We start from the raw sequence: 25,056 nt of genomic DNA, 5'->3' as shown, positions 1-25,056 counted from the left end.
GTGTGCGCGGTAGGGTACGTATGTATATATATATATAACATATACATATGTATGCATTATACGTATATATGATGTGTATGTATATTTTATAGCTGACTTCTGAGTCCGAAACTTCGTGGGACGCGGTGAACCGCTGCGGTGTTACTCCATTGATTTCTGATCTAGTGAAATGATCCCATCTTAATATTTTCAAAGACCTTTACCCTAAAGTCAGCATCCGTCTACACTAAATTCTCCTTCTTTCCAACCCCTCTCTTTTTCATTATTGTTAACAACTTCAGAGAATTCCCCACTCCCAAATATTTGACCTCTTCCTTAACTTTTCTTATTTACTGACCCTTTTGTTTCTTCAAACATTTGTTTTTTTATTTGGTTTTTATTTGTTTGTCTGTTTGTTTTACTTTGTCCTTCAAGATTCAACACTCATTTCAAATTATATCTTCGGCGAGTTGGGATCCCTTAACGACAATGTAACCTTCATATAATTAAGGTATCTACGACTTGATCAGTAGCTAGTTGAGCACCCTTTGTTGCATCAAAGGATTTGCTAGCTAGGAACATATGTAGCACGGATTTTACCTGTTCCTCTCCCTCAATTTGGAAGAATATATATGAGTGTGTGTGTGTGTGTGTGTGTGTGTGTGTGTGTGTGTGTGTGTTTACATACTTCAAAGTTTGAATAAGTTGAAAACCTTATAAACTGTGATATTCGTCTTGAGAAATTATCTATCACAGATGTATTTTGTTAAAAGCGCAAGCAATTATCAGCACCAGCAATTATCTACGTCATCACTTCCAGCAATCAAACATCAATTGCTATCTGATATAGTTAAATAATGATTGAATGGCCAATGATACCGCATTTAGCTGGCAGGCTGAACAAAAGTTCATTATTAGAGACAGAAGAAGGCGGCAGGCTGGCAAAATCGTTAGCATGCTGTACAAAATGCTTTGCAGCATTTAGGTTTTAGGTTCAGAGTTCAAATTCTGCCGAAGTTGATTTTTGCCTTTTATACATACAACGTAGATGAAATACGTACCACTTATATTTTGAGGCTAATGTAACAGACTTACCCTTCACATATTATTGCTAGCCTTCTGTCAAAATATAAAACTATTATTAGCGATGGAAGCAGTATTAGTTTAAATTAGTGATATGTATACAGACTTAAAGTGTGAATTTTGGCGACCTTCCATATATACGTTGACGACCATATATATGTCATGCTTGATCGCTAAATCTACAGGCTTTTTTCTTACTCTCTCTGTTTATTTTCTCTTACTCCTTTCTGTTGAAGAGCGTTGGCTCGAAACTTTTCATTTTCCCAAGCGACTTTTTATTTTCCCGAGCGGCAAACTAAAACACCTGCTTGTTGTTCATACACCTGTCTCCGTCTTTTGATTTTCTATAAATTTTAATTATATGCCCAAATATTCTCAAGTTTCACTGGTTCCACTCCACTGGTCTTCTTTGTAGTAACGTGCGTAATTTCACTAGGAGGGGGTCAGTTTAATTTCATTCCCCTCCTTTTGCAGCAGTCCTTTGAATTAATCAAGTTCCTTCTTCGATATTCCGCCAATGCCGCAAAATTATTTACTTTTTCATTTTCCTTGTTTACATTTTCCGAATCCTTTCTGGTCGACATTTGCTGGTTCGGTTTTTCAACGTACTGAGTCAACTCCTCCTCAGAAGAGTCGACATCAGTCGAGCTTACACTTGTGCATAACATAATGAGCAAGAACTTCAATAATTCCCCCCTTAAACAAGGGGGAAAACGTTAACAAAATCTGCCACAAAGCAGAAAAACAAATATTATAAAAACACGATAACAAAAAAATTCAACAATATAATTCAATAGTAATTCAAAAGCAAGCATACACACCGGTAAAAATGAAGCAATCCAACACAAAGTGAGGGAAACGAATAACACGACGTCCAATTTGCGAATTGATTTTTTATTTATCATAACGGTAAAAACAAAGAGAGGACTGACAAAGGGATCGGGGGTCGAATGAAATGGCAAGATTAATTAAAAGTTTTATTTTATGGTGACATATTATAAACGGATGATAATGATGGAGTGAGGGACGGATGTGAACCCACAAACCACGTTCCACCACTGAACCCTTTGTAAGTCTTTTATGTTCTCCCTTAAGCAGGCACGGTCACTCTCAACATGCTTGCCACTTTCTTCCATTTTTTCTCTTATATACTGAATGACAAGCGTCTCCTCTCCAGCCTTATTTTCCAGTTAAGATAGAAAATAAAAAAGTTTACCAAACCAAGGTTGTCACTAATCCTTTCATGGGTGTTCTTCACGCTACTTCTTTCACCACAGCCACAACAGAGAGAAAACAGACCTACCCCTCCCTGTTCAGCGAGGTTGGCGGAACAATATTTATTATAGATTCGGAAGATAGTTGTACTCTTCCCAAACGTGACAGCAGTTACTCAACATAAACCCACATTTCCGAAATCTTCGGACACTGCACAATTGCGTGCAGAACAGTTTCACTGCTCTGCTCGCATCTTGGGTAAGTGGGTGAGCATGAAGAGCTGTGCCTGACGAGTTTATCTCGAACTAGTAAGGCTTCTTGGTAACATTTCCGAGACAGGGACTTTTGGAAGTTATCCATAGGCCCTGGCCCACATGTTCTTCGGAATAGGCTGGCAAGTTGACCGTCATCGAAGCCCAGGGTTTCCCCCTAGAGCGTTGTCCACTTGGCTTCTACCAACACTCAATAGAATGACGAAGTGGAACCCTCGCCGCCGCTTTACTCGTCCGGAAGAGAAGCGCCAGTACCTGACGACACTCAGCTTGCCACGCTCCCAACTTTGGTCTGCGCTTAATCCAAGGTTCCAGTTCACCGAAACCAGTGAACCGAAGAAGTAACAGTTTGACGAGAGAACACTCGCTCACGATCCAGGTAGCACCAAAGATGTTTCAGCCTCAGCGCATCCATGCGCATCATTTGCCACGGCATCCCTAGCCCACCCTTTAGCGGTTGTTGACATCAAATAGAGTGCGTTACAAGAGGTCCTTTGCCCTTCCACAAAAAGCAGAAGAGCAAACATTCCAACTTGCTTAGCCACGAATCGAGGCAACTCACGATGTTTAGGCGGTAATTGATTACAGATGCGCAAATTGCGAATGCCAGAAACGCGGTTCAAGTTGATTTTTATACTTATAACGGCCACAAGATGCACGTGTGTTTCGGTTTTCATGACAATTGTTTGCGACTGCCACCCATGGCATTCGACGCAGCTGCGTTTTGGCGTCTCGTTTCAAGGAAATTTAAAAGGTTACCTGCAATTTGGGTCTCAGCCATAAACTAGCATGTCTTGGAATATTTACACTGACATCTCCGAAATAAATTTTCGGAATTTACCATATAAAAATAACATTTGAAAAAAATCACATTTCTTTTGCAGTTCAGTGTATATGTTAAAATCTGATGTCTGTATTTTCAAATGTTCCTATAATTTCATTTTGAAATTTACATCATATACATATTCATGTACACAGGCACATGCACAAATACTCATACATAACAATTCGCATATAGAAACGTAAAAGTATATATATATACACATACGCTCCTTCTCTCTCTCTCTCTCTCTCTCTCTCTCTCTCTTCCTCTCTCTTTATCCCCTTCATACACCTGCTCACAAACACAAGCCATCTAAAAGAACATGAAAATCTGTACAATTCTTTTTTTTCATTTATTTGTAATCGAAATTGAAATAATTTTCAAAACACGATACTTTTAAGAGAATAAGGAACAAAATGTTAACCATTAAAACGGGGAAATAAAATCGAAATGAATGTTTACAAAAACATAAGAGTTACGAAAACATATCAGTTTTATTCATTTGAAAATTAAAATTGGATAAAATATAAACATTAAGTGCACTTCTAGGATGAGCCCATTTGAATGTGTATAGCTTAGAGTATACTTAATTGATAAACTAGCGTGTAATCTATCACATGATGGGTATTATTCGTGTATTTTATTAATATAGAAATATACTGCGGGTAATTTAATAGAAGTTAAATTATAATACTTGTCTGTATGTCATATTTCCAGATTTTACCGATGGTTGCAAAAGTGTATGGTTGGCTAAGGCGAAGTATTGTTTTCAGTCATGTTTGTTTGTTTTGTTTTTGTCCGTGGACAAGGTGTCTCAAGAACCGCAGGTTGGATTCGGATGAAACTTTCAGGTATATTTGGCCTCGTAACTGTCACGAACTGATTAGATTTTAGGATCTATCCGGTACCGGACAAGGATTCTGGATTATTTTTTCCTGTTTTTCAACTTAATTTTTGAGAGCGGTTGGGTTCATTTTTAGTATTCTCGTTTGTGAGAGCAGTTTAATTTATTTAAAAATCGTCTCTAGCTAATCGTTGAGAGGACGTTGATGTTGCTGTGGCGGAGATTTGCGTTCTCTGAATGTTCTTGTTATTATTGCAATCGTTGTGATTTGAAGGAGTTTGCTATAAATTCTTAAGTTAGTAAATAACCAAATAATTAATGCAAAATGCTCCGCTACCGAACCTGAAATATCGTCTAAGGAAAATATCAAAATAAATATGAAGAATCGCTGAGTGTTTTTCAGCTACAGCTGAGAATATCACTTACTCCTACTCTCACTTAATCTCTCTCCACCACTTACTCCTCCTGTTCTATTATACTTCTCTCTTTTTGCATGTTTAAACCTTTTTACTCATTGCCTACCACTACACCTGTGGAGGCGCAATGGCCCAGTGGTTAGGGCAGCGGACTCGCGGTCATAGGATCGCGGTTTCGATTCCCAGACCGGGCGTTGTGAGTGTTTATTGAGCGAAAACACCTAAAAGCTCCACGAGGCTCCGGCAGGGGATGGTGGCGAACCCTGGTTTACTACAACTTTCTCTCACTCTTCCTGCTTCTGTTGTACCTGTATTTCAAAGGGTCAGCCTTGTCACACTGTGTCACAATGAATATCTCCGAGAACTACGTTAAGGGTACACGTGTCTGTGGAGTGCTCAGTCACTTGCACGTTAATTTCACGAGCAGGCTGTTCCGTTGATCGGATCAACTGGAACTCTCGACGTCGTAAGCGACGGAGTGCCAACAACAACAACCACTACACCTAGTATGTCAACTTCTCATACTTGATTAAATATCGCAAAACTAACTTAACTGGCAGGAACAATCGCGGGTAGGTCGTTTATATTTTTCAAATGTGAAGCAATGTGTCTCTGTGTAACATCAATAATCTTTATTAGAATGTACATGTGTGCTCTCTGTCTTTTACTCTCTTTCAATAGGATACCTTAAGCTATCTTTCTCCATTATTCTCTCAGTAGCGTGAAAAATAAGAGTTCATTCTTTCTAGGTTTCGTTCCAAATCTTATTTTCTAAATTTTCTTTGTCGACAATGTAAAGAATATGCGAAAATTTAGAAAATATTCTGCTGAAGAACGCTTGCGATTTCCAATAGTGACTATCACCTTCGTATGTACTTTTGTTGCTGTTGTAGACGTTTTTGTTGCTGTTCTTGTTGTTGTTTTTGTTGCTGATTGTGTCTTGTCTTGTTGTTGCTGTTGTTTTGCTAAAATAAGACCTGATAGAACTGCCTTGTGGTCTTTAGGTAGTTGGCTGAAAGACGAGTTAGGACTCCTTACTATTCGATGCGAATTTGCTCTTCAATTATCCCAAACACTTTCGCATCGAGAACGTGTAACAATAAATGTTTAGTGAACTAAGGGAAGACATACAGGGCAATTGAACCATGAGAGGATACTAGGTAAAATATTTAAGTTCTGTATTGTACAAGTGGGATGAAGTTAAAATTGTCTGAAGTCAGGAGAGAGGATCTGAGTACGAGAGAGAGAGAGAGAGAGAGTGTGTGTGTGTGTGTGTGTGTGTTTGTATGAGCTGTAAATATATATATATATATATATATATATATATATATATATATATAAATATATATATATATATATATGTATATGTATATATATATATATATATATATATATATATATATATATATATATATATATATATATATATATATATATACAGAGGTAGGGCAGGTGCGATATATATATATATATATATATATATATATATATGTCACACCTGTCCCTACCTCTGCAACACCACCATCCTCACAGGTACCCATCATCGTCCCTATCACATCACCGGCTCCTTTACCTACACTTCTAGGAACGTCATTTATTGCATCTCCTGCTATCTCTCTCTCTCTCTCTCTCTCTCTCTCTCTCTCTCTCTCTCTCTCTCTCTCTCTCTCTCTCTCTCTCTCTCGCTCTCTCTGTCCTTCCCTGTACATCAGTCAAAAGGACGCGGAGCAGCTCCGAGACATTAGGCTCGGCGATGACACCCCGATCTCGCACCATTCGCTACAACATCTGTCTGTGTTCGAACTGTCTTTGCACAGGGATCATCCGGACTCCCGCCTTCACCGTGAACAAGATTTAATCTTCTCTCTTCGTTCCTTTGCGTCACATGGGATCAACTCACCTCCTCTCTTCATCTGACATCAACCTCACCGCCTCTTTTCATTTGATACCAACCGCACGCCACTGCACACACATTTGCACTGACCACTTCTCAGCACCAATATTACACACCGTCATTCACACACCCACACACAATCTTCAACAACGTCACCTCATACTACTATATAAGCAGCCATACACAGTTTACCTCAGTACTCACACCATCACGCACACTCCCACACTAACACAAGCACATAACACCTGAACACAGACAATATATACTCTCACACCCACACTAGGATATAATACCTGTATACAGACTATATATACATACACACTCAACACGCATTAACACACACAACATACATAGACAAAGCTAACTTTCGCCCATATATATATACACCATACACATGCACACTGTTTGGTCACAGACACACGCACACATATGTGCACACACCACGTAAAATGGTAACAGACACAAACACACACACACACGTTACACACGCACACACTCACACACGTCAGAATAACTCGCCCCTGTTCACACATACATACACACTCACACACATAATTCTCATATGCACAAATGCATGCGCACCTTCCCTTCTTTGGATCACTTGAACTTTATTATCTCCCTTTCATTCAACCTCTTTTTTATTATTCTCTCCCTTTCGTTCAACCTATTTTTCTTCCAATCTTTCGCCATGTTCGACCGCTAAACTGTACAAGTGTTTTTCATTCTCTCATTGTTTATTTTGTCTTATTCCTTTCTGCCGAAGAACGTAGCTCGAAGCATAAAAGGCTTTTACATTTTTTCCCGAGCGTCAAACAAATACACTTGCTTGTTGTCCATACACTTGTCTTTGTCTTCTGTTTTTCTATAAATTTCAACTATATATATATATATATATATATATATTACATCCCCTGCACCCTCCATACACCCACACACACCCCGCCCTGACCTTCCCACCCTACCCCATCCCTACACAACGATTTGAACCCCCTCCCCACACCTCTGTACCCTCCTTCCCGACCCCACTCACCCCACCACTCTGCTCCCACGCGCTGTTGTCACTATACCACCCAACCACCCCTGTCCCCCGACGACGGCTCACTCCTCAGTAGGGGACTCCGCTTCACGCCTCTCACGCCCCACTGCGACGAATTTGAGACCCGCACCGACGTCAGCCAGTTCCTGCGCCGCATCAAACCATGCGCGTTTTTCCACACGTCTACACAGCGTCACGACCATCGGGATTGCTTTTCGGAGCTGGGGCGTCACCCATCCAACTGGACGCCGCCTCCAGGCCAATTCAGTAGCCTAGACTTGTTCGTACACGACTGCAATGCGTTGCTCGACCGATTCAATTTCAAAAACAGATCCCTTTGAGCCAACCTCACCCCTCCTGAATCGGTCGCCCATCGCGACCTCCGTCGCCGCGACGACATCGTCATCAAACTGGCAGACAAAGGTGGTGCAGTGGTGGTGTGAAGCGCGGAACTATTCCTTTTTGTACATCTATATTTTGTTTAGGAAAATTTACTTTGTTACAATTTACACACTTGAAAACGGTCTACGTCTTATCGTAAGAATAAAGTAGCAATTTATAGCCCATGTTTTGTTTTTTTTTTATATCGCAGGCTGAAATCTATTAATATTATTATAACTGATTTTTAAAATCGCCGCGTTCAATCTCAGGTTTATTTCAGTAATTAGAAAAAAGCAAAGCCAAAAATTTTAATTATAAGGATAAAAGTGGGAGGAATTAAATCATTGTTAAATGGAGACAAAGGCTTGGACATAGTAATAAGGTTCATCTCTCCAATATGTCTATTATTACATACAGTGCGTAATAATGCATAACATCGTGAGAATATGATTATGTACACATACACATACATACATGCATACATATAAATGTGTGTGTGTATGTTAATGTGTGTCTCCTTGAGCAACACACTTTATTTCACGTTCCTCCAGTCCACTCAGCTGGCAAAAATGAGCAGTACCTATTATTCAAAGGGCCAGCCTTATCACATTCTGTGTCTCGTTGAATTTCCCTGAAAACTACGTTAAGTGGGTGCTCAGTCACTTGTACATTAATTTCACGAGCAGGCTGTTCCGTTGATCGAATCAACTGGATCACTCGTCTAACAAATCCACGCGCAAGGCCTTAGTCTGCCCGAGGCTATAGTAGAAGACATTTGCCCAAGGTGCCACACAGTAGAACTGAACCCGCAACTAAGTGGTTGGGAAGCAAGCTTCTTACCATATTGCCACGGCTGCGCCTATAAAGCTTGAGGGTGTTATCTTTTATCGTTCACTTGTTTCAGGCATTAGACTAAGGCCATGCTGGGCACCACCTTGAATTTTTAGTGGAATGAATCCACAACAGTAACATATATATATATATATAGAGAGAGAGAGAGAGAGGGAGGGAGAGAGGGGGAGGGAGAGAGAAGAAACAGACAGACAGGCAGACAGACAGAGGGGGAGAGATAGATAGATATACATACATATGTATATATATATGTATATATATATATATATATATATATATATATATATATATATATATATATATATATATATATATATATATATATATATATATATATATATATATATATATATATATATATGGGAGAATATACAAATAATAACAACAGACGAGGACAGGTGGTGTAAATAACAAAAGTATATATTAGTATGACGCTCGGAAATACGGAAAGTCTTTGACGTTTCGAGCTACGCTCTTCAACAGAAAGAATACGGAGACAAGGAGAAAAACACGGAGAAAAAAAATTGAATAGTGTTCAGTCAACGGTCAATCATAATAATGGCCGATCATAACAATGACTGACCGGAAGTTAGAAATTCTTATTTCAGGAGAGTTAAGAAAGGGGGAGATAACAAACGGTGATCGGGAACGAGGGGCTGTGTGTGGGAGGTAGAATGCTGGTGATCTTGACGTATGTAGTGTGAAAATGGGGAAGGGAGAAAGGGAGAAAGTAGTTGGTCAGTTGTAGTGTGTGCGTGGTGTGATGCGAGGGTATTGGTGTGGTGTGATGTGAGGGTGTTGGGAGGTGGGGAAGGCATGGGTGGAGTGTGGGTTAGGCTGAGGGTGGGGTAGAGGTAGGGGTATGTGGGTAGGGTGGGGTATGTGGGTAGGGTGGGGTATGTGGGTAGGGTGGGGTATGTGGGTAGGGGTGGGTGGTGGGTGTAAGGAATTGGATGGGGTGGAGTGGGAAGGTAGAGTAGTAGTGTGTTGGGGTGTGGTGGGATGAGCTTATGAGGGGGTGTTGACGAGGAGGGAGAAGGGGAAGGTGGATGTAAGAGAGGGGGAAGATGGGTATGGGAGGGGAGAGGAAGAGAGGAGAGAGGAAGAGAGGAGAGAGGAAGAGAGGAGAGAGGAAGAGAGGAGAGAGGAAGAGAGGAGAGAGGAAGAGAGGAGAGAGGAAGAGAGGAGAGAGGAAGAGAGGAGAGAGGAAGAGAGGAGAGAGGAAGAGAGGAGAGAGGAAGAGAGGAGAGAGGAAGAGAGGAGAGAGGAAGAGAGGAGAGAGGGAAGGTGGATTGAGAGAGGGGGAAGGTGGGTATGGGGGGGGAGAGAAAGAGGGGAAGGTGGGTATGGGGTGGAGAAAGAGAGGAAGAGAAAGAGAGGAAGAGAAAGAGAGGAAGAGAAAGAGAGGAAGAGAAAGAGAGGAAGAGAAAGAGAGGAAGAGAAAGAGAGGAAGAGAAAGAGAGGAAGAGAAAGAGAGGAAGAGAAAGAGAGGAAGAGAAAGAGAGGAAGAGAAAGAGAGGAAGAGAAAGAGAGGAAGAGAAAGAGAGGAAGAGAAAGAGAGGAAGAGAAAGAGAGGAAGAGAAAGAGAGGAAGAGAAAGAGAGTGAGAGAGAGGGAAGAGGGGTATGGGGGGGAGAAAGAGAGGAAGAGAAAGAGAGTGAGAGAGAGGGAAGAGGGGTATGGGGGGGAGAAAGAGAGGAAGAGAAAGAGAGTGAGAGAGAGGGGAAGAGAGTGAGAGAGTAAGGGTGAGAGAGTAAGAGAGTAAGAGAGTAAGAGTGTAGAGAGTAGGAGAGTAAGAGTGTAGAGAGTAAGAGTGAGAGAGGGGGAGTACGAGAGAAGAGAGTGAGAGAGAGTAAGAGAGAGGAGAGAAAGAGTAGGAGTGAAGAGAAGTGGGAGTGGAGAGAAGTAGGAAGAGAAGTAGGAGTGAAGAGAGGTGAAGAGACGTACAAAGAAGTAGGAGTCGGAGCAGGAGGTGGGGGAGGGGAGAGATGGGTGGTAGGAGGGAGGGTGGGGGAGATAGACAGGAGGAGGGGGTTAGATGAAGAGTGGAGGGGAGTTGAGCCCATGTGGCGCAAAGGAGCGAAGATAGAAGATTAATCCCTGTTCACGGCGCAAACGGGAGTCCGGATGGCCCCTGTGCATGGACAATCCAAACACAGACAGGTGTTGCCGCAAGGAGTGGCCGGCAGAACGGAAGTGGCGTGACACCGGGGTGTCATTGCCGACGTTGATATCTCGGAGGTGTTCCGCGAATCGGTCGGCCAGGCGGCGCCCCGTTTGTCCGATGTACAGAGATTGGCAGAGAGAGCAGGAGAGGCAATATATGATGTTGGTAGACGTGCAGGTGAAGGAGTCGGTGATGCGATAGGGTCGGTGATGGGTGCTGGTGAGGAGGGTGGTGTTGGAGAGGTAAGGGCAAGTGCGGCAGCGTGGGCGGGAGCAGGGGAACGAGCCAGGTTGGGAGGTTGGGTTGGGGAAGAAGCTGTGGACCAAGAGGTCCCGTAGGTTGTGGGCTCGTTTGAAGGAGGGGAGGGGTCGATTAGGGAAGATGTGGGAGGTGGAGGGGTCGGACTGGAGGCGCCGAAAAGCTCGGAGAATGGAGCGTTGGAGGGGTAGGGTGGTTGGATGGTAGGTGAGGGGAAAAGGGAGGCGGGAAACGGCAGGGCGGGTTCGGGGGGAGAGAGCAGATGCACGGTCCACAGAACGTGCTCTGGCAAGGGCGGTGTGGATGGTGGTGGGTGGATATCCACGCAGGCTAAAGTGGTGAGCCATGAGTTGAGACTGAGTCTCAAAGTCATGGCTGTCGCTACAAAGTCTGCGTAGACGGAGGAATTGGGAATAGGGGATGGAAAGTTTTGTGTGTCTAGGGTGGGAGGAGGAGAAGTTGAGATAGGAGTGTGAGTCTGTGTGTTTGTAGTGGATGGAGGTGCTAAGGGCGGAGTGGAGGATGCTGACCGAAATGTCGAGAAAGGGGACAGAGGTGTCAGAGACAGTACAGGAGAAGTGGAGGGCAGGATGGAAAGACTGGACGAAAGAGAGGAACGAGTCAAGATGTTCGCGGGAGAGTGAGGTGGCACCGATACAGTCGTCGATATACCGACCGTATTTAATTTCCATAGCTTCGTTTTGCTTTTTTCTTTTTAAATTTGCTGTTTTACCCTAACCCTAACCCTAACCCTAACCCTAACCCTATCACCGATAGAATTGTTTCAGAATCGTTTGTTTATGTAGTCGGCACTTAATGTATATCGGCTGAATGGACGTCAGTGATTGGTTGAAATTACAGAAATACGACAACTTTAACATGGAATAACTTAGGGATTTCTTTTTTTTTTAAGAAGACTAAGAGAAAAAGATGTTTTATATGACACATTCTACCAGTGTTCCAAGTTTCAAAGTGTTTCGTTAATGAAAAATGTGGCCCCCGTTTTAAAAGAGATCCATATTGTTTTAAATTGTTTTATAATAATAGGAACTCTATACATTAATGACTATGTAATGCTTATGAAGCTTACTTAGGACACTGTTGACAACTAGGGAGTTTCATTATTTGATACTATTTCAGCGTGGAGGCGCAATGGCGCAATGGCCCAGTGGTTAGGGCAGCGGACTCGCGGTCATAGGATCGCGGTTTCGATTCCCAGACCGGGCGTTGTGAGTGTTTATTGAGCGAAAATACCTAAAGCTCCACGAGGCTCCGGCAGGGGATGGTGGCGAACCCTGCTGTACTCTTTCACCAAAACTTTCTCTCACTCTTACTTCTTGTTTCTGTTGTGCTTGTAATTCTAAGGGTCAGACTTGTTACACTGTGTCACGCTGAATATCCCCGAGAACTATGTTAAGGGTACACGTGTCTGTGGAGTGCTCAGCCACTTGCACGTTAATTTCACGAGCAGGCTGTTCCGTTGATCGGATCAACTGGAACCCCCGACGTCGTAAGCGACGGAGTGTCAACTATTTCAGCATGTGACTTGCCCTTAAATATCTATCCGCCAAATTGTAGGTGCCGTTTTATTTGTGCATTGCGGAGCAACTATGAGATGAATTTTTCTTGCATACTTGTATATACCTTATTATTACTACAATTCGCTATATATGAAGTTCGGCCCAATTTGTTTCCCTAGTAGTTTTCATTGAACCGCTGAATTACCAGTACTAGTTGCCTCCCCTTAACTACTACCCCGAAGATTCCCTAATTCCTCCCTTATGCATGTTATAGCATTAAAATGCTGAAGGACATAAACGACTCCACACTATCTATTCATTGACTTATCCCCCGTATTTGTTTCCTTTTTCTTATCTTGTTTATTTCATAAACAAATTCCTTTGTAACGGTTTTAACTTGTGACCTCGCGTGCTGTTCGCTCATAAGCATGCTCTGGCATTCATTTTTGTACATGCCATTATTCTATTTGTGTGTTTGCTATAAATGTTTGCTTTTCTTTATCATACATGACTTTCATTGAGAAAAAAGCTTCAATGCGGTTGTATCAGGTATTACGAGAAAAATAAGTACATGATACAAAACGCTTCTAGTAAGATATAGGATCTCTAATGCCTACTGCAATTGCGATCCCATTTCATGGACTTTCATTTACTATTAACTGCCAAATTTGTATTCAAAAGAATTCATTCATTACCTAAGTTTCTTAATACCATATCATAAGCTGCTAACGAAAATGGTAATTATACATTTTACGCTTATCAACCTGAAACGACTTCTAACTGCGGGCTAATTCAACTTAAACCGTCCACAGGAGTGCATCATTATAATAATTACACCGTCCAAAGGACGGGTGCATTTGTTAGTATGTATATATATATATATATATATAATACATCTGTGTTCATTCCACTTCTAATTTTAGGCAGCTTTTTTCTACCATATCTTCGAACCAACCCAAGTCATGGAAGTATTTCTAAGCTCATCATCATTTGGAGTGTTCTTTTAAATCAAAGAACCAGCTTAGTGTGTCATATCTACTTCAGCTTGAGGATTGCGTTAGTGGTACACGGACTTGTGAATATTCCAGGGCTTACAAGGTAATAATAAAATAGATAGATAGATATAAACTTTTTTCAAGTTTTCAGCATCACGTGTGATCAGGTTTTATCATTTTCTAAATGCTTAGCCATTTTAAGGCAGTGAACAGAAAAAAAGTTAGTGAGTTGGACAAAATATTTAGCAGTATTTTTAACGGGTCTTTACGTTCTGAGTTCAAATTCCGTTGAAGTCAACTTTACCTTTTATCTTTCCGGGTTTCCTGTAGTCGATTTGTACCCACCCCTAAAACTGCTGGCCTTATGACAAAATTTGAATTCATAGTTTTGCCATTTAATATCTTGTTGTCTAAATGAAATAGTCATATACAGTACAGCTTCTGTTGTTATCAATTTGTATCATAAGAACAAATCATGAAGGAAAATGTGTTAACTTTATTATTGCCAAATTTTAGATATTTGCCCGTAAACTTCAATGTTATTTATTCAGTATCTAACAAGAGGTCTTAATTTGGAAATGCTATCTGTAATGTTAATCTGGGTTTGAATTTTTCTTTTTTTTGTATTTTGCTGTATTCATATGGCTTCTATGATTAATTTAGAATTTTTGTGAAATGCTACATAAGATTACTGTATTATCAAATAATGGATTTCTTTTTATTTTCTTTATTTAATTAATTTGTTTCTGTCATGTATGTCAATGCTTCCCGATTGTAAATAGACGAGAGTCGGCACTAAGAATGTTCTGAACGCGTGTTTAAAAGAAAAAAATCTAAATTATATAGATAAAATTTGTGAGGAAACGTGTTTTTGATTAGACATGATTATACATTATTTTGTGTGTATATATATATATATATATATATATATATATATATATATATAATATAATATAGGATAAATTCTTTATAAGAATTTATCAAGTAGTCAGCGTGAAAAAACCTCAAAATGAAAAAATAACGAAAAATTTTCGTAATGAAAAAAATTCATCATTTCATCATAAATATAAATACTTATATATAAAAAGGGCATTAACTGTGTATTAATGCCTCACGCTTCGAGGGACTAAATAAGTCAAAAACTACCAAAAGAATAAGCAACATATTTACTGAAAGCGAGGGAATGCAGCTTTCAAAATTTATCTCTTAAAAACATTTAACTCAACGGTAGACCACTGGTTTCTCAATCAAATACATAAAAACTGTGAAGTAACCTGTATTCTTTTGTTCATCAGTACACGTATGGTCAAGATACATAAAGAATAAACAAGAATCAACCTACCACGATGTAGCCATCACAGTACGACCACTTTCGTTCATGATTATATATCCATGAAAGAGATTTGAATTTATCCAGTTGCATCTCAGTAACATGTGCTTATACAGAATAATATTCAGCACTGAATATATTCTAAGGGAAGGTTTCGAGTATGGTGAAGTATAAACAATAACATAGATGGCATCACCTGAAGATGTAATTACGTTATGTAATTATTTTGTTCATCAATGAAGAATATGTGTGAAACAGCTGTAGTGAGCCTCAACCCATCTGTCTTATTGCTTAAATGTGTGTGTGTGTGTGTGTGTGTGTGTGTGTGTGTGTGTGTGTGTGTGTGTGTGTGTGTGTGTTTGTGTGATGGCTGTTCACTCGTAACCTAGAAAGACCATCACTGACCATTACCATGCAAAATACCAGTAATTCCCGTGCATGCGGTTATTGTACTAGTAGTCGACTTCATCCAGGTTCGCGTCTGCAGCTTCTATGATCTCCGCGACTTTTACCTACGGCAACTGGTAGTCGCCTCGCCGGCGATTGCACAACCTAAAATTTTAGTTCCAATAAGGTTTGCACGGCCCATCACAAAACCTCCCCCGCTTGCTAAAATGATCTTGAGACATGCTAGAAGATATTCACTGTCAATATCTTCCGCAGGCTCAGGAATGTGGGAGCGCCATGATATCAAGCATAAGCAAAAGATCCCCAAAATATTCAATGCTATTCCCTACATGTCTGGGTTTATATCAGTGACTTTTTAGAGACATGCTTTAATAATAGCTGAGGGGTGCCTCTCTCTCAATGGTCTTCCAGTAAAAAGGACACCAGCCCGGAATTTTTGAAGGTCCGTAGTATTACAGGATAGCCATTGAACTTACGCTAGGTCTTCTAGCAACCCTGCTCACCAGGCAAGCTTAGTGGGGGTGCCGGTTTAGTCGTCAACGATCCGACTAAGCAACAGGTTGCAATGGATTCCATGTGTTACCAGTAGCACTCATGAGACGTCACAAGTGATCTCACACACGCATACACATACATACACACACACACACACACACACACACACACACACACACACATACATACATGTATTTATGCAACCATTTATATGCACGCATACACACACACACGCTTACATACACAACACACACTCACACAGAGTCATGCATGATGCTTATAATAAATCAAGATTTAAAATATTTTTCACTTTTCCCACTCATCTGCATTTCTGTCTCATACTGATTGAATACTGCCTTCAACACCCTTTCTCGGTCTCTTTACTCTTCCTTTCCCTCCATCTCTCACTCTCTCTCTCTCTTTCTCTCTGTATTTCTTTCTTCCTCTCTTTCTCTTTCTCCCTTTCTCTTTAATTGTCTTTATCTCTCACTCCTCTTTCTCTCTTTCTCCCTCCCCTTCTCTCTCCCTCCCCCTCTCTCTCCCTCCCCTTCTCTCTCCCTCTCTCTCTTTGTTTAGTAATGTGTGCGCGTCAATGTGTGTGCATGTGCAGTCTGCAGTCATAAAAGGGAACTAAAGTTTCGATCGGAGTGTAAGAAATAGTTGCAAAATTTCCTGTCATGTCACACATAATGCAGTCTTTTAAAAGCCATATCGTATTACACTGTCTCTGGTAAACAATAGACTGGATTGTCGGAGTTTGAATACCTTTTTTCATAGGTCTGCTCGAGCAGACCTAGTCGCGGATAAACTGCAATAACTAAGGAAACAATTTCACGGTGTCCAAATTTTTCAATGGTTATTTGAGCTGCGATTAAAAAAAACCAAATCCCCTACAAATAACAGGCTTTAAAAAATGGATACAATGGATCTAAAGAAAGACACCACAAGAATCTTAATAGAAAGATATATTAGGCGTATAAGTAAACACGATGGTCACGACTGAGCACTTTTTACTATAAGCTTGCCTGATCAGACCTGACATTCACAGCAAGTACTGGCCTTTCCTAAGATTGGATATAACTTGGCAGCAAAGGACTGAATGGAAATTGCGAGATATGCTGAAGATCATGAAAGAAGCATTCTGTTGATGAGGAAATGCAAGATTATTCAATGAGACTGTGCATATCGCTCCATTGATAGCAACATAGGCATGCTTGTCGCTAAGGGGAAGGACACTGGACGGCACTACACCCTCAGATTTAGAAAAATACAGTTTACAAAATTTTTCCTGCAATACATTTCGTGAAGACTAACATGCTCGTCGCCAGTGGGATGCACTAGATGGCACTGCTCGCTCACTATTTAATAGAGCACCCTCATATTTAGAAAATACAGTTTACAAAAATCTTCTCACAATACACATTAGTGCCCACCCAGAAAATTCTAAAGCACCGCTAGGCACCAAAGTCTGATGACAGGCCTGGGCAAACGGATTGAAGCACCAAAGATTGAGAACAATTCAAACTAGATGAACTGAATACGAAATTAGACATCTTTTTACCATTGTAGGATATGCAACAAAGAAATAAGATTTTTTTTCATATTTTTCATTAATCTAGATCTTAATTATATATTTTGGATTATTATTAAATCTTGAGTTAATAATGACATTCCTGATGAAGTTTTCAGCTACATGACAAGAAATTATCATACTCTGAAAGCAGATAAATCAGCTGGTGTGTGTACAGAAGTGCAAGGCGAATGGGTGGTAATATTAGTTTTTATTAAATATCATACAATAATCATTCAATTCAGACAGAAACTTCTCTTTTGTTGGAGTTCATTTAGTGCAAAATAATTTTTCCAATTCTAATAACAATATTATCTCTGTTATGCATTTCCATTTTTTTTTCTTTTCAACCAATCAGCAATGCAATCATATTCAGAAATATTGTGTTAACTCTGTCTCTTCTCGTAGTTTCATTCGTGGAGACTTTCATTTTCTGTCCTAAATTGAAATGTCCTGAATCAGGGTAATCATGAAAAAGAAAGAGTTTGAAATTTTATTAGTTTTATAGAACTTTATCATCTTACTGAAGAACAAATCCATATTATTCGTAATACATTAAATTTAATTTTCACAAATAATGTATTCAGAATTACAATTGAAAATATATATGAGAATTTATGAATTTTGATTGAAATTGTAAGAGAAATTTTTCATCATTTCTATTATTCGAAAAGTTTTTTCTCTTAATTTAATTAAAATTCATTTTTCTTTTATTTCTAATAAATTAACTAACATTAGCTGGCCTAATTTTCTTTCTTCTGACACTAGACGAAAAATATGAAAAATTTATCATGATTTTGAAATTTCATCAGTTCTATAGTTCTTTATCATCTTTCTGAAGTACAAATCCATATTATTTGTAATACACTAACTTTACTTTTCACAAATAATGTATTCAGAATTACAATAAAAAATATATATTAGAATTTTTAAATTGTTTTTGAAATTGTTCCATTATTTCTATCATTCGAAAAACATTTTCTCTTAATTTAATAAAAATTAAGTTGGAATATAAGTGGGAGTCGTTTAGTAGTTAGGGACATAGTCATGAGGTGTAGTGTAACAATCAAGGCATAAACAAATACAGGTGAAGTGGTACATATTCAGTTCCTGCAAACCACTGTGTAGTATTCAGGACCTGAGTAATGTACCCCTTCATTCATCACACACACACGTATGCGCGCACTAACACTATAAAACACAAAAACAAGAAACATGAACAAGAGAAGACCCTCTACATCATAGCTGAACCTATTACAAATTACATTCATATTTCAAAAACAAAATCTAATCTTAAAAGAAGTATAAACTGGATAATTTATCCTTGCTGCAGATCTGAAAAGTGACTGGGTACTGATGTCTGAAACACCATATTTAATCGTTTCTGTGGTTGCAACAGATATAAACAATACATTTCCAATAGATTGTTTCTATGATGTAATGATTAATAGCCTATTTCTGAATTCAGATTTATGACGGTATATCAACTATCTGACACCAGATACTTTACTTCTTTTGTTTTTAATCAGTTATGATTGTTAGTGAAGACTCTTGATTGGATGGATGGATGGATGGATGGATTTTACATTTCAGACGCAATGTTCTCCAAAATAATTCCCTGACAGAAACATTAAAATTATCTTTCTTTTTTTCATTAAATGCAGACATCTTTTTTTTTTAACTTTTATTCAAATTATTTTTGACAATACACTCAACAAATGGTCGCTTGGAGTTGTATATACACATAATGACCTACATTATCTAACTTATTTATTGATTTATTATTTATATATATTACCATTTTTAGCCCCAAGAAAACATCCTTATATTCATTTTGGAAAAACAGTATTTAGTTGGCTTCCAAGGGGCCAATCTCTGGAGCATTGCAATTCTAACGGCGAGAGTACTTCACTCGAAGGGCACCAGCTTTTTAGTGATTTTTCTTTTTTTTTTTTTTTCGCACCCTTAATTACACACATGTGCGCGTGCGTGTATACTTTCGCACAATGCCTTTTATTAAATTCCACTCACAAAGTATTGATCAGTCTGAGGTTTTTGGTACAAGACCATAGAATGATTTGGATTGTAAACCAGATTACTAAGTCATGTAGTCTTGCCTAACTAATGTAAATATTACATCAGAGTATTCTTTTTTTTTTGTTATTTTGCCACCCGATTTCTCAGGAAAGGGATCGACCCCAGAGACAAAAAACAAAACCATCCCAGTTGAATTTTTCCCACGGAGCACCACTTTTAGCAACGTTTGTAATTGTGTCGGTTAAAGGTAACTTGTATTAATCCTTTGATGTCTGAATAAATTTAGTATTAAAATATTTCTACATTTTTTTTTTTTTTTTTTTTGAAGTGTGCATACATTCTTTATGGCGGCCTCTGTATTAAATACGATAGCGCATTTTTTATGGTTCGTTCCATTTTTGCTACGTCACTGCCGTAGAGTGCTGTTCAAGGCGGCGAGCTGGCTGAATCGTTAGCACAACGGGCAAAATGTTTAGCAGCATTACGTTATGAGTTCAAATTCCACCAAGGTCGGCTTTGCCTTTCATCTTTTCGGAATCGATAAATTAAGTACTAGTGAAACACTAGAGTCGATGAAATAAACTTGCCCACTCCCAAAAAAATTACTGGCCTCGTGCCTCTCGTAAAAAGTCGTAATAAGTTATATTAGGGTGCTGAAATTGATAATGGTTTCTAACATAGGCTGTAGGACACAGATTCTAGTAACTGTTATTTCTATAATCATCAGTATTTGACTAGTTCTTATTTTATTGACGCAAAAGGACAAAATACAAACCTAATAGAGTTAGGTCTTCAACTCGAAACAGAAAGAGGTGTAAATAAATATATCAAATTATTTTCTCTGATGCGCTAACAAGTCTCTCAACTTCTGCAATTGAATCAACACAGAGGCTTCTCCGTTAACGCTTGACCTGCTCAAAAATAGTAGCCAGGTCTCACATCAATATAGACAACCTACAGTCTTAAAGACAGAAGAACAGGATGGATTAAGTAGTTCTAGATACGACTAAAACAAAATAGTCACAGATGGAATGCTTTTGATCATAGGTCTGCTCAAGCAGCTTCTGATTCGGGAATCAGTGAACAACTGCTTTTATTCATTCGCCACCGAATGGGCATGTTACAGTGAGGCTTATACTTCACTAATGTCTAAATGTCACGTTAAATTGGAATTATATGCGAGATTGTCTCTTGTAATTGGCGGAGATGGAGTGAAATGAAAAAATAATTAGTCATCGACTAATATTGTTTATTTTTCATCGCATAATTTATTCTACTTTCGTTTTTAATCTTCCATTAATTAAGTATACTGACATGTAATTACATACTGCTTGTCGCACGAATGGCGTTTAGAATTATTTAGTTTCCATATAAAACGATAAGTGAACAGAAAAACAAAGTAGGTGTAGAAGAAAGAGCTGAAGGAAAAAAAATGGAGAGGAGAGAAAAATCTGGAAAAGAGAACAAGAAAATAGTAAGACAAAAGAAAGGAGAATAATAAAGAATTGCAAATTTTCAGGTCGATAGTCAAAAATGTCGACGTGGTAGCAGAAGTAGAAGGATAAAGAAATGAAAAAAAGACCGGGATGACACACAGCAGCAAGAGTATGTGACAGAGAGAGAGAGAGAGAGTAGGGAGAGAAAATGACAAAATAGAAAGAAAGAAAAGGTTAAGTAGTATTTAATGAGAGTCAGTTGACGTTTTTAATCTTTGTGGTACATTCATGCACATTCCAAGGTGCATCTCTAAGGGTGTAGGGATATTGACCTCACGATCGTTAAGATCATGGTTTCGATTCCCAAAGCAAGTGCACCTTGTGTTCTTGATCTAAACATTTCAGTTTACGTAGTTCCAATCAAGTCAGATGAAAATAAAAACCACCAAATGCTTGGATTTATCCCTGCGAGGAATTAGTATCTTGTTTAGAGCAGTGGAAGTATTCGGCACTCAGTCACATGCGTTTCGGAGAGGGATACGTAAATCACCCTCATCATCTCAGTACATCCCTGATCCACTTCTAGTCGTCTCTGCTTGCTTTGACCCTGGTCCTGAAGTTGATGAACGAAAGGGTTTGGTCACCTACCATAGCTCTCTCTTCCTCTCGTTCTCTCTCTCTCTCTCTACCTCTTTCTCTCTCTCTCTCTGTCTCTCTCTCTCTCTCTTTCTCTCTCTCTCTCTCTCTCTCTCTCTCTCTCTCTCTCTCTCTCTCTTATATTGTTTGATGTCCATCTTTATTAAGAATCGTACTGCTTGGAACCACAAACGAGACATTTCGTTGCAGTGATCGAGGTATTATGTGTCTGCAATAATAAAATGCTTGTTCCTTCTTTAGTTTTCTTATTCGAGAGGGCTAACATAAGGTGTAGCATAGGCAGAAATAATCACGATTCTCCGGTCGCACGCACAACAGCGTCCTCTGTTGTTGATGTTCTTTAAGAAGTGCCTATAGTGTCAGCTTCGAAAACGAAGCACGAGCAAGAAGAAAGAAAACATTTGTCTATGGAGTATTCAACCTATCAAGCTTTACTTTGAAGTGCAGGATCAATTAGTGTGCTTAGATGAACAAAATAATGAATTAATAGAGTTGTAAAAAAAAAACCACGCGAATATCTAAGTAATGATTTCTTTTAATTCAATAAAAATATCTTTTATATATTTGTTTTGCAAGATTTTTGATGTGAAATCGTGTGTTGAAACAGATGTTGTTGTACTTGGGGATGGTCATATTGCCAGTTTAGCCAATAAAAACACACGCACTGTATATTTGGTGTTAATTTGCTTCAGCTTTATATTACATTACATTACATTAATCCAAAATCGTGAACATTTCAATTCAACATTTTGCTCTTATATACAATTTTGACTCGATAATTTTTTTCTCGTTGCATCGAATCAAAAGAAAGTGCGGCACAATCAGCTGTCACTTACGAACATGTATAGCTTTGTAATATGATTTTTTTTCTTTTATTAATTGTCTTAAGTATTTATGTAGTTGCGATCAGACAAAGACAACCTCTCGGCCCTCACATCCTTGACCGAGAGGAATATCCCAGCCGTTAGAGATGGAAGGAGTGAGGATTGCGGCAGCATCCGACTAGTGCTCACTGTTGCTGAATAGCATGGAACAGCACAAAAATAAAGTCCCTTGTTCAAGGATGCAAGGTGCTGTCCAAACCAGAAATTAAACTCATGACCTCATGATAATGAATCAGGCACCTTAACCATTAAGCGATGCGTTTTCACCGTGCCAAAAGAAATCAGTATTATTATTTTTTTATAGATGTATTTCGGGACTGTCATTTTTTTCCGGCAATTAAAAACACGCACTATACATTTTTTTCTTCACTCGTTTATTAATGTTCTTATTTTAATATTTTAACTCATGTCCATTGTCCACAAATCTTTCATTACACATCTGTGACCTCTTCAGCGACACTTTTCGTTTCCGTGTGTGTTCTTGCACCACTTGTTCCATTTATGTCTTCTAAGGTGTGTATCTTTATGTGATCATGCGTTAGTGCGTGTGTGTGTTTGTGTGTGTGTGTGTTTGTGTGTGTGTGTGTGTGTGTGTGTGTGTGCGTGCGTGTGTATATGCGTATGTGTATGCTTGTGTGTGTGTGTATGTGTGTGTGTAATAGCTTTTAACAGCAGTGCGGCCTTCCCCTCAGCAGCCCCATCCTCTCACTCCATGACACACAGAAACATACAGAATAACACACGCACAATAGACATACATGCATTTACCTCTGATACTTATGAGAAATATAGATGTATAAAAAAATAAAGTAAATAAAGAATTAAGTATATAAATATATTTGTCACATATCTGGGATAAATATGAGATAGATAAAATAAATAAACCTGTTGTTGTTGGCGCTCCGTCGCTTACGACGTCGAGGGTTCCAGTTGATCCGATCAACGGAACAGCCTGCTCGTGAAATTAACGTGCAAGTGGCTGAGCACTCCACAGACACGTGTACCCTTAACGTAGTTATCGGGGATATTCAGCGTGACACAGTGTGACAAGGCTGTCCCTTTGAATTACAGGCACAACAGAAACAGGAAGTAAGAGTGAGAGAAAGTTGTGGTGGAAGAGTACAGCAGGGTTCGCCACCATCCCCTGCCGGAGCCTCGTGGAGCTTTAGGTGTTTTCGCTCAATAAACACTCACAACGCCCGGTCTGGGAATCGAAACCGCGATCCTACGACCGCGAGTCCGCTGCCCTAACCACTGAGCCATTGCGCCTCCACATAAATAAATCTATATAAAGGGCATGGATACATACAACATACGAAGCGAACCCATACGCGCACATAAACACACACACAATAAATTTCACGGACAGCTACAACAATGTCAACAACACGATTATCAACGACAGCTGCAGCGGCGATGACAACGATGGCAATAACAACAACTACCACGATGGCAACACCGTGAGCGAACACAAATACAAGAATACAGGAACTGTACCGTATTTTCGTGTCTTAGGACAGCAGCAGCACTATGGGGTGAGAGGATGGGGTGCTGAGGGGATGACCACACTGCTGCCAAAAGCTATGACACACACACACACACACACAAGGACACAAAAGCATACACACATAAGGATGCAAACTTTAGAAGAACAAAATGGAGTAAGTAGAGCAAGAACACACGAAAAGGAAAAGTGTCACTGAAGAGGTCACAGATGTGTGACGAAAGATTTCCGGACAATGGACATGAGTTAAAATAGTAAAATAGGAACATTAATAAACGAGTGAAGAAAAAATATAGGCACTGTCATGGTATTAGCTGTCAGAATTGAAAGTAGAACTGACAAGGAACGTTACTGCTGGTTTGAGTTGATTCTTTGGCTACTGACAGCTAATACCATAACTGGCCGGAGCGAGCTATCTGTCTGTCTGTATGTCTATCTCACTATCTCTATTCATCTATCTATCTATCACTCGTTCACCTCTGTTTGTGTCCGTAGAATTTATCAAATTAGAAAACGCAAATTTAATATAAAAATATATTTTCTGAAATTGCAAATTATTTAAAATATAAAAATATATTTTTCCACAGAGAGAATTTATCAAAATAGAAAACAAATGAAGTTTGAAGTTTAAAAATAATAGGATCGACCACTCACGACTAGCTAGTGCGGACGCGCGACTGCGCGTTCGGAACCACTCTGCTTTAGTAGTACCCTTATACTCTGTGTTTTCAAACACATGGATATAGGTGTCAAACTTGTTCCAATAACTTTCGAGTGATATATATATATATATATATATATATATATATATATATATATATAGACAGACAGACAGACAGACAGATAGACAGCTCGCTCCGGCCAGTCATGGTATTAGCTGTCAGTAGCCAAAGAATCAACTCAAACCAGCAGTAACGTTCCTTGTCAGATTTTTCTACTTTCACTTCTGACAGCTAATACCATGACAGTGCCAAACTATATAGTGCGTGTTTTTATTTGAC

General features: G+C 39.3%; 1 protein-coding gene across 18 annotated transcripts in view; it reads left to right on the top strand.

Moving 5' to 3' along the window:
• Positions 1–25,056, top strand: part of LOC149136544 (uncharacterized) — a 151,887-nt gene that overhangs the window by 49,839 nt on the left and 76,992 nt on the right. For 4 of the 18 annotated variants that reach the window (XM_089348992.1, XM_089349006.1, XM_089349005.1 and 1 more), the window contains 2 exons: positions 13,663–13,837; positions 19,722–19,821. The exons of 9 other annotated variants lie outside the window; for them this stretch is intronic. Coding sequence is in view for 6 of the 9 variants with exons in the window: in XM_089349006.1 (XP_089205132.1) it covers positions 13,663–13,746 (84 nt within the window). In the remaining 3 variants the exon portion in view is untranslated. The remainder of the gene's footprint in view (positions 1–13,662; positions 13,838–19,721; positions 19,822–25,056) is intronic. 5 more of the 18 variants (XM_089349008.1, XM_089349009.1, XM_089348996.1 and 2 more) reach the window with 2 other exon arrangements.

Source organism: Octopus bimaculoides, chromosome 3 (assembly GCF_046866305.1).
Source record: "Octopus bimaculoides isolate indiv1 chromosome 3, ASM4686630v1, whole genome shotgun sequence".
In the NCBI taxonomy this organism is placed as follows: Eukaryota; Metazoa; Mollusca; class Cephalopoda; order Octopoda; family Octopodidae; genus Octopus; species Octopus bimaculoides.
The sequence above is the reverse complement of the archived record's forward strand: the minus strand, read 5'-3'. Positions and strand labels throughout refer to the sequence as shown.